This window comes from Emiliania huxleyi, assembly GCF_000372725.1.
Source record: "Emiliania huxleyi CCMP1516 unplaced genomic scaffold EMIHUscaffold_1, whole genome shotgun sequence".
Lineage (NCBI taxonomy): Eukaryota > Haptophyta > Isochrysidales > Noelaerhabdaceae > Emiliania > Emiliania huxleyi.
In genome coordinates, this window is record NW_005202428.1 from 1106377 (window position 1) to 1115727 (window position 9351).

The 9351-nt window shown below is 66.6% G+C and overlaps 2 protein-coding genes across 2 annotated transcripts in view; one reads left to right on the forward strand and one right to left on the reverse strand.

Moving 5' to 3' along the window:
* Positions 1-3615: 3615 nt before the first annotated feature.
* EMIHUDRAFT_431776 (hypothetical protein) lies at positions 3616-4400 on the forward strand. The gene has a single exon (XM_005794073.1). The coding sequence runs from the start codon at positions 3663-3665 to the stop codon at positions 4179-4181; it is 519 nt and encodes a 172-aa protein (XP_005794130.1). The 5' UTR covers positions 3616-3662; the 3' UTR covers positions 4182-4400.
* Positions 4401-9142: 4742 nt separating this feature from the next.
* EMIHUDRAFT_194153 (hypothetical protein) overlaps positions 9143-9351 on the reverse strand; it is a gene marked incomplete at both ends in the record, with an annotated part of 578 nt that continues 369 nt past the window's right edge. The window contains one exon of the mRNA XM_005794074.1: positions 9143-9234. Coding sequence (XP_005794131.1) covers positions 9143-9234 — 92 coding nt within the window. The remainder of the gene's footprint in view (positions 9235-9351) is intronic.

Sequence of the window (9351 nt, forward strand, 5' to 3'; positions counted from 1 at the left end):
GAGGCGCTGCGGCACCTGAATGCTATACGACCCCGCCGAGTGGACGGGGGCACTCCGCGCCACCTGCCGAGTGCCCCCGTCCACTTGGCGGGGTCGCAGCTGCCTCTGGAAGGCACCGAGAGGGACAAAATGGCGCAAATGGTCAAATCAAGGTTTTGTAACGCGAGCTCCGCCGATAACGATTGGGGTGGGGGCCCCAACTCGTGGTAGGCCACTAGTTTATCGTAGGGTACTCACGGATACCTCTCCTGAGTCCCTCTCGTGTGCCCTCGCGCACATCGCATGCGGTCTTCACTCAGCCTCCGCTGCTGTGAACACGGGATGCGAGGTCCGTCTGCACCCGCTCCCTCCACTCTGCGTTGGGATGTCAGGTACTGCGTAGCTCTTCCGTTGTGGAGGCACGCGACTCCAGACTGACCCTTTACGCGCCAATGTATCACACCTCACGGTGCTGATGCTTGGTTCATGTGGAGAAGCCGAGATAAACTAGTCCGCCGAGTGATAGGTGAACTGCTGACAGGGTACAGGGTTTGCGATGAGGAGCGATCCGAACGTGGTATTCGGATGATTGGATCACTACCGCAAGCGCCTTTCTTTCGATGTCCGCCGATAACGATTGGGGTGGGGGCCCCAACTCGTGGTAGGCCACTAGTTTATCGTAGGGTACTCACGGATACCTCTCCTGAGTCCCTCTCGTGTGCCCTCGCGCACATCGCATGCGGTCTTCACTCAGCCTCCGCTGCTGTGAACACCAAACTTGCACTTCAGCTGGCGCGCGCTTTCGCCGCCTACTTTCGCGAGCGCGCTTGGCCCTTGCTCCTCATGCGCGGCGCTCTCGCTGCGCTCTCTCCCTGCTCATGGGACCTGATGCCGCGCCACCTCTGTGGCCGCTCCATCCTCTCTGACGGCGCCAGCCCTCCGGCTGCGCCATCTCTCTTTGGTTCCCACCCACCCTCTCCTTGGTGGCATGCTAAGCTCTCACGCTATCATGGGATCCACCGTGGCTCTCACGGCGAAGTCAGCTCGAGCCTCTGCTCGCGTAATGGGTCCTGTCGTCGGCCCATCTTACCTCTCCCCCCTCTCTTTATGCAGGGGAGACTCCCGCGTCGTTTACGCGGCGGTAAGGGCTCCATGTGTGGTGAGCTCCACCTCTCTCTCTACTTGGTCTGAGGTGCGAACCCTTACGGCGCCGCGGCCGGCTGCAGGACGTTGAGGTTACCTCCGGACCTGCAGTTCGTCCAAGCTGTTTGAGTCCCAACCCTCCGCCTTTAGTGGCAAGACCCCGGGGGATGTCAGGTACTGCGTAGCTCTTCCGTTGTGGAGGCACGCGACTCCAGACTGACCCTTTACGCGCCAATGTATCACACCTCACGGTGCTGATGCTTGGTTCATGTGGAGAAGCCGAGATAAACTAGTGTGCCACAGTGAAATGGCACTAGCCCGAGCAAAAACCCCCTCCACGAACAGCGCCGCTCTCACGCATCACGCTCACGGCTCACACCGGGTCACGCTCGCAAAATGGAATTTTGATACAGGCTTTACTTACATACACATACACCCCACAAAGTGGGTTCGGCCAGAACCGTATGCTGTATATCAAAAATGGGAACGTAAGAGGAGCTATAACGGTAGGAGCATGGCGCGCGCGTCCGCGTGGTGTGGCTGGCGCCGGCGGCCCCGTGTGAGCGCGCGTAGACGCGAGAGCAAATGCTCTCGCGATGTGCGCACGCGGACGCCGCGCGCCGCCGCAGCGCCCATACGGCTCTGGGGGCATGGAGAGCAGACTAGTTGCCGCTCGGTACTCTGCTGCGCAAGGCCGCGAGCAAGGGAAAGGAAGGCCGGGGACTAAGTAGCCTCGTCGTCGACCCCCTCCGCCCCGTGGCCGTGCGCGTAGAGGCCGTATCGCACGATGTGCCCCAGCACGGACGGCGGGACGAGCCCCTCCGCCTCGTCGTACCTATAGAGAAGACAAGTGTGCGAACCCAACAGAGATGCGAGTGACCCGGCCCTCCGCCGGGTCGTACCACGCGCGCTCGCGGCTCGACTCGGCGTTGCGCAGCCCAAAGCGCACCTGGTGGTGGCGGTGGTGGCGGTACGAGGGTGCGAGCGGCGGCGCTGGTGCGAGGGCGGCGAGGGGGCGGCGCGAGGCGTTGTGCGCTCACCTCGTCGTCGGGCGGCGTCACCCGCTTGCGGACCTCCGTCGAGGAGAGCTCGGTCTCGATCATCGTCGAGCCGCGCGCCTGCGGGACCGCTCTCGGAAATGTCAGGGAAATGTCTTGGAATGTCTGGTGGCCCAGCACGCAGGCATTGGCGCTGAGCGAGGGCGAGGGGCAGCGGGCGCGGGGGCGAAGCGCGGGGTCCGGTGTCCGGTGTCTGCCGGCTGCCGCGCGCCTTGAGCGCATCCGCCACGAACTGCGTGTTTGGGGGCATCTCGAGGCCGTCGATCGAAGCGCCCGGTCGGTCGATGAGCAAGAAGTGCGTCTCGTTGAAGAAGGTCTCGCCCGGGTCACCCACCGCGTCCCAGAAGCCTGGCTCGGCCTCCGCGGGCCATGAGCGCACCTGTGCAAACCACCGGGGCAACACACCGCCACTCAGAACCCGGCAATCAAGAGGAGCCCGATTCGCCAAGAGTGGTGGCGCCGTGGCGTTGGCTGGGGTGGTGTGGGGTGGGGTGTGGCCCAGCGGCGAAAGAGAAGGTTGTGGCGGTGCGGCCGTGGCGAGGGAGACCCGACGTGTCTCGCGAGTGTCTCACGAGTGTCCCGTGGCGCGCGGGGCGTGGCGGCCGCGGCGGTGGGGCGGCGGCGAGGCGGTGCGGCGGCGGCGTGGCGGCGGTGCCTCGCTGATCTGGTCCGAGCCGCAAGCAAAGACAAAGTCGGCCTCGGGGTACTTCTCCGCGAGCTGACGCATGAGCACGACGGAGGGCATCGCGCGCGGCTTGTCCGCCTCGCAGTCGCACACCTTGACGCCGAAGCGCGAGCCGAACGTCGTGTCGACGGCGAGGTGGCACATGACCAGCCGGTGGATCATCGACGTCTTGAGGCTGGGCTTGTCGGGCCGGACGCCGCATGGCGTGATCCAGACCTCGTCGGCGAGCTTCGAGTGCATGATCTCAGCCGCCACGTTGAGGTGCGCGTTCGTGATCGGGTTGAACGAGCCGCCGTAGATCGCGATGCGCTTGCGCGGCGGCTGGTGCAGCAGCCGCTCGGTGCTCGCGAGCCTGGCCTGCGCGTGGTCGTCGCGTTGGGAGAGAGCGAGCGCGCTGCAGGCGGCGGCGCCGCCGCCGGCGACAGCTGCGAGCCTCGTAGCTCGCAGCATCTTTGCGACGCGCCTGTGTGTGATCCGTTGCCTGAGCCGACGCCACAAGACAGGACCTCCGTTCTCTCTCTTTCCGTATGTCGCTCTACGTTCCCGTAGGAGGACTCTGCTGACAGGGTTTGCGATGAGGAGCGACCCGAAGGGTTTCTCGGAGGTTTTTCAAGTTGGAAAACATAATGATCTTGTGTGCTCACTTTTTTTTTAGTGTTTGGACCAATAAATAAATAAGACAACCCCTGGTGGGATTAGGGCAGTGTTTCGATCGGGCGATTTTTTCTTTTGCTCTAACCTATCCGGCGGCGGCGCTGGCGCTGGCGCTGGCGCCGGCAGCAGCCCCGCACTCCGAGATGAGCTTGCCGTACATGGCCACCGCGGTGGCCGAGGCTGCGGGCGGCGGCGCCCGCCCCCGGCACCACGCAGCCGCCGACCGCCACGCCGACGAGCACCACTACGAGGAGCGCGCGGCGGGCAGCTCTCTGCTGGGCGAGGAGGAGAGCCAGTGGACGCTGGAGCACGACAGCGGCCGGCGCGCGTTTGATGAGCTTTCCTGCGAGCCGACCTCGCCCCTCGACGGCTGCCTGCCCTGCACCGCCGACGAGAGCACGGAGCAGTACTGCAGCGTGAGCGGCTACCGGCAGGAGGTGCGCTGCATAAGCGACAACAGCACCGACTCGGGGCGCGAGGCGAGAGGCCCGTTCCTCGCCTACCACAGCTGCCTCCAGCGCGAGTCCGACCTGCATGGCCTCGCCCGCTTCGAGTTTCTAATGGTGTGCTTGCTTGGCGCGTCGCTGTCGGTGGTGCGGAGGCGGAAGCGGCGGCTGGATCGTATCCAGCACGACCGCATCCAGCAGTATTTACGCGACTGAGGAGAGGAGCTTGGGGCTGCTGGGAGAGCTCAGCCTCAGACTCGAGGCTCTCGAAGCTTGCCGTGCGATCGAGTGGAGATTCGAACATAGGACACGAACACGACCCGACACGCTCCTCCTATTTCTCTAACCCAACCCAACACAGGACAAGTACAAGTACATGCGCTACTGTTCCGGGTTTCGTAGCTAGCAAAAAAGGAGCATACTCAGCTCGTCCGCATGGCCGAGGACCATCGCGCCACGCGCCACGGCCGCCGGGCGCCCCCCAACTGGCGAGACACGCTTCGCGCTCAGTCTCGGCTCCGTCGGCCTCTCGCCTATCGGCACTCATCAGACATTGAGAAAGCTCCTTATCAGCTGGTCGGCCGCCATTCGGGCCTCCCGGCCTGCTGCGGCGGCGCGGCCGGTTGAGGCCGGGCTCGGCCCGGCCCGCGACGGCTGGCCGCCGACGAGCGCGCTCGCGCTGCTCGTCAAGATGGCGGCGGTGGCGATTGCGGCGACAAAAGTTCAGGCGTACAGCGCTCAGGCGCCTGTCGTCTTTCGTCTTTTGTCGCATTTCGCACACGCGCGCGCCGCGCGACCCGCGTCGCTCCGCGAGGGCATGAGCCTTCCGCGATTCGATCCCGCAGCCAAAAGCTGCTCGCTCGAACCGCGGCCGACTCCGCCATCGCGGCCGCAGCTGTTGAGCTCTCCAGAAGACTGGTGCCTCATATGCTGCCTCCCTGCGGATGCTGCCGGCGAGCCTGGCGGTCCGCTGTACTACAAGGAAGTGCTGACTCGATTCTACCTCGAATTCTTCTACCCCCACGACTCGGAACGCGAATGTGACAGGACCAGCGGATCCTTCAGCCACCAAAGCGAGATCACCCGAGAGCAGCTGAGCCTGCCTCTGGCCTCGCCTCCCTCTCCTTCAGGCATTCGTGGCATCCTATGGGTCGTCCAGAGTATCGACCTCTGGCTTGTCAGCCGCCCCACCGAGGGCACCATGAAGTACAGCGATCGCCACCTCGCTGGCCTCTCCGCAAGGCCTCCCGACCGCGTCGAACTCACGGCGCGGGCTCTCTCGGCTACGGGACCGGCCCCAGCTTCGGCTGAGGGCTAACAAGCTGCCGAGCCCAAATCACGCTGTTGCTATCACTGTGTCTGTGCGAGTCGTGATTTCTTGTTGGTTTTCTAAAATCTCTCTCATCATTTGTGTTTGTTTGTTAGAGAGAGTTGAGAGATTTTTAGCAATACCAAACAACTCTAACACTCACACATCATTTGGGGCCTGGAGCCCTGTTCATGCGCGCGCGAGACGTGCAGACAGGGTTGCCAGGTGAGAGCGAATGGCGCGGTTCACGCCTCGCACAACAGAGAGAGAGATGCGCTCTGCATGGTGGGACATAAAAGAGAGCGAGTACTTGGGCGAGTAGGCTGTGCGGTCAACGCTGCCGCTTTTGAGAGTTGTAATCCTCAAAATCAACACCCAACGCCCACAGTTCCAGCCTCCCTCGGTCATCAACTACCTCGCTGGCTCCCTTCATCAAGCGATCTCTCACAACAAGCACATACACCCTTGAAGGATCCCTTTAAGCTTTCGAGAGCCTTTTGCGGCTCCGCCGCTGCAGACGCCGCTCCTAATCTCCGAAATCACTCCCTTGTTGGACTTGCCCGCCGAACCCAGCGGCGTCTGACACAGAGAAGGCATCAAACCCCTGTCAGCATCTACACCCCTCGGCCGCTGAGATTTGGCGTGATCATGCCGCGAAGCGCCGCCAAGTCGGCCTACTCAACGGTCGAGCTCGACAACCTCGCGGCGGCGGCCCTGCGTGGGGCTGCCGAGGAGGGCCTGACGCTGCTGAGGAGCACGTCGAGCACGAGCGGCTACCGAGGGGTGAGCCCTCCCCCTCTGTGTGCTCGCCGCGCGTGCCAACGAGAGACGAGGGTGGCGCGCGGGCGCGCACGGACGGCCGCACTCACTCGCCTCCGCCCTCCCTCGCCGCCTCTGCAGGTGCTGCAAGACTCGTCGACCACCGTCGGCCTCAAGAACCCGTTTCGTGCCCAGGTGCCTCTCCCTCCCTCGGCCCGCCGGCCCGCTGCCGCCCTTCGCCCGGCCCGCGGCTCGCCCTCTCCGCCGCTGCCGTCCCCCGCCTCCGCCTCCGCCAGCCAGCTACCCCCCAACTCTGGCCGGCCCGCCGCCACCTCGCCGCCACCTCGGTCCTCGCCACCGCCACCCTCATAGCCACAGCCACCCTCATATCTGGAGGCGCCGCCGCCGGGCTCGCAGGGCCGTAGGAGGCCGTGGCCTCACCGGCCGCCGCCCTCCCCGCGCCGCCGCAGGTGCGCCGCAACGGCCGCCGCGTCACGCTCGGCCGCTTTGCCACCGCCGAGGAGGCGGCGCTCTGCTATGCGCGCTCGCCAGAGGGGAGCAACTTTGCGATGCTCGCGGCCTTCAAGGACTGGTCGAGCGGAGGGGAGGAGGGCGGCAAGGAGGGCGGCAAGGAGGGCGGCAGGCGGAGGAGCAAGGGCGCCGCCAAGGCGGGAGGCAAGGCGGGAGGCAAGGGATCGCCGCCGTCGGCCGCCGAGCCGTCCGTGTCGCCGCCCTCCTCGCCGCTGCCGCCGCCGCCGCTGGCCGAGGCGCTCGCAGATGAGGACTGCGAGGCGGACTTCGGGGCGGCGGTGGCCGGGGCGGCGGTGGCCGACGAGGGAGCGTGGGAGGAGGGCGCCTTCCGCCAGGCGCTGGCGCCGCTGGACATGCCGCTGCAGGCGTTGGCGGCCGGGGAGGAGAGCTGCGGCTGGCCTTGGCACGACTCCCTCTCCGGCCTGGTCAACGACCTGCACGGCGACCTGGTGCACGGGGTGCAGCCCCCACCCTCCCGCGCCTCGCTCGCTGCCCCACGCCCTCTCCCCCCTTCCCCTCCTCTCCTCTCCGCCGCCTCCGCCACCGCCCCGCACGCAGTCGTCCCAGACGCGACGAGCCCCCCTCCACACACACCTCCCAGCTCCAGCCTGGTGGTCGATCGGCCCTGCACCGCCCCTCTGCCCCGGACGCTCCCGCAGCCTCTGTCCTCAGCCGCCGCACTTGTCCGCCCACAGGCGAACGGCGGCGGCGCGGCAGCAATCGACCTGGCAGACCTGGCGCTCCCGTGCGAGAAGCCCGGCCCGCAGGGGCATTCGGCGGGCCTCTCGCAGACCATCGCCCCCTGCGTCGACCTGGCGAGGGCGCCTACGCCCGTTGACCTGGCCGATTTGGCGCTCCCGTGCGAGAAGCCCGGCTTGCTGCAGGGGCCGTCGGCGGGCCTCTCGCAGGGCGACGGCGCGGGTGCCAGCACGCTCTTCGTCGAGCCGCCGGGCGAGCGCGGCGATGGCGGGGAGGCGGCGGCGGAGGGGCATGGCAGCGGCCCGGAGGAGGCGTGGGAGCCCCTCCTCTCGTCGCCTCTCTCGTCGCCTCAACTCTCCGAGGGCTCGGCCGCGGCGGATGAGGAGGAGATGGAGGAGGCGGAGGCGGAGGCGGAGGCGGCGGGGGCGGGGGCGGCGGAGGCGGCGGAGGCGGCGGGGGCGGCGGGGGCGGGGGCGGCAGTGCGCCGCAGCCGTTGGCTCGGCGGGCGGAAGCGGACGCGGGAGGAGCCCAGCAGCGGGTGCGCCGGCGAGGGGGTCGAGGCGCTCCACCGGCGGCGCGGCGGCGCCTACGCGCCTTGCTGCTTCCCCGGCTGCACGCTCCGCAACACCGCGCGGGGCCTTCCCCACAACGGCCTTTGCCGGTTTGCGCACGCGGCGGGGACGGCGCCGGCGCCAACCTCGCCGGCGGCGCCCTGAGGGGAGGGAGGTCTAGAGCCCAGGTTGGCGGCGGCGGAGAGGCCGCAGCTCGTGCCGCGGGGAGGAGGCAGAGCTGAGGGAGAGGTCGCGGTGCGGGCACCGCGCATATTCGGGTGGGCCGCGCGCTACACGCTCCGGCGCGCGTGGCCCCGTTGTACGTGATCGATGCATTCGATTGAGCTGCATGTGTGCGTGCTGTGTCGTTGTCTCTATCTCGTGAATCGTCGTGGTCGCTGTCACTTGCCACAGAGCACAGACACTGTTGACGGGGAGCACAGAGATACCCCCATCGCATGGGATTGGGAATTCGGCGATCGGGAGGGTGGTTGTAGTCGAGAGGTCGAGATTAATTAGCCTTAGCTTTGAGTTATTTATTACATATTAGAGAGGGCGCTGGGGTGGTCTCCCTCTCGTCCGCTCAAAAAAAGTTAAATTTTGGGAAAAATAAAAACAGGGTAGGCTCCGCCCCACTCCCCACTGTGATTCGGACTGAGCGACGGCAGGACCCTTTGAAATCATGAATGGCGGCGTCCGGTGAGGCCCACACGGCCGGGGGTGGTAAGTGGGTGATAGGAGGGCCATAAACGACCATCACACCGGCCACCGGACCCCTCCACCCCCCCAAACACAGTCCAAACCGGCCCCGGTGGCCGGCGGGACGCACGCCGGCGCAGCACCATCAAGCTGCTGTACGGCCCCGGCATCGCCTCCCCAGAATTAGCTTTCAGTCAAGATATTGTGCACATGGGTGGTCTCTACAATATACTCACTGACACTGAACCTCCCAGAGCTCGTCCCGGTCCGTCACGGCCATCCTCGTCCTCCGCGGCGCCGGCTCCGGCCCCTCCGCCGCACTGTGATGAGCGTCGGCAGGACCCTTTGAAATCATAAATGGCGGCGTCTGGAGAGGCCCCCACGGCCGGGGGCGGTAAGTGGGTGATAGGAGGGTGATAAACGACCATCACACCGGCCACCGGACCACTCCACCCCCCCCAACACAGTCCAAACCGGCCCCGGCGGCCGCCGTGCAGGAGGCCGCCGGGGCGCACCAAACGGCCCTTCACGGCCGCCATACGGGCCACCACGGCCCGTCCCGGGGGCACGGGTGCCGCCGCGTACCCGCCCGAACGCCCCGGCCCGCCAGCTCCCCGCTCGGGGGGGTTTCACCTCCCCCAGCGGGCCCGAGCGTGCCGCCTTCTCGCCGCGCTGGGGCCGCAACGCCCGAAAAAGTGGCCCAAGGGCGACCTACGCGCCACTAAAATCACGAATAGAAGGGCCCCCCCCCAGCAGGAGATTGGCCGCCGGGGGGCCGGGGGCCGGCTCAAACCCCCGGCCGGGGCTGAAGGGCTATCCCCGCGGTAACCGCCCGTCC

Excerpts from the sequence above, each read along its gene's own strand:
- EMIHUDRAFT_431776 (XM_005794073.1), top strand. The coding sequence starts at position 3,663 with ATGAGCTTGCCGTACATGGCCACCGCGGTGGCCGAGGCTGCGGGCGGC.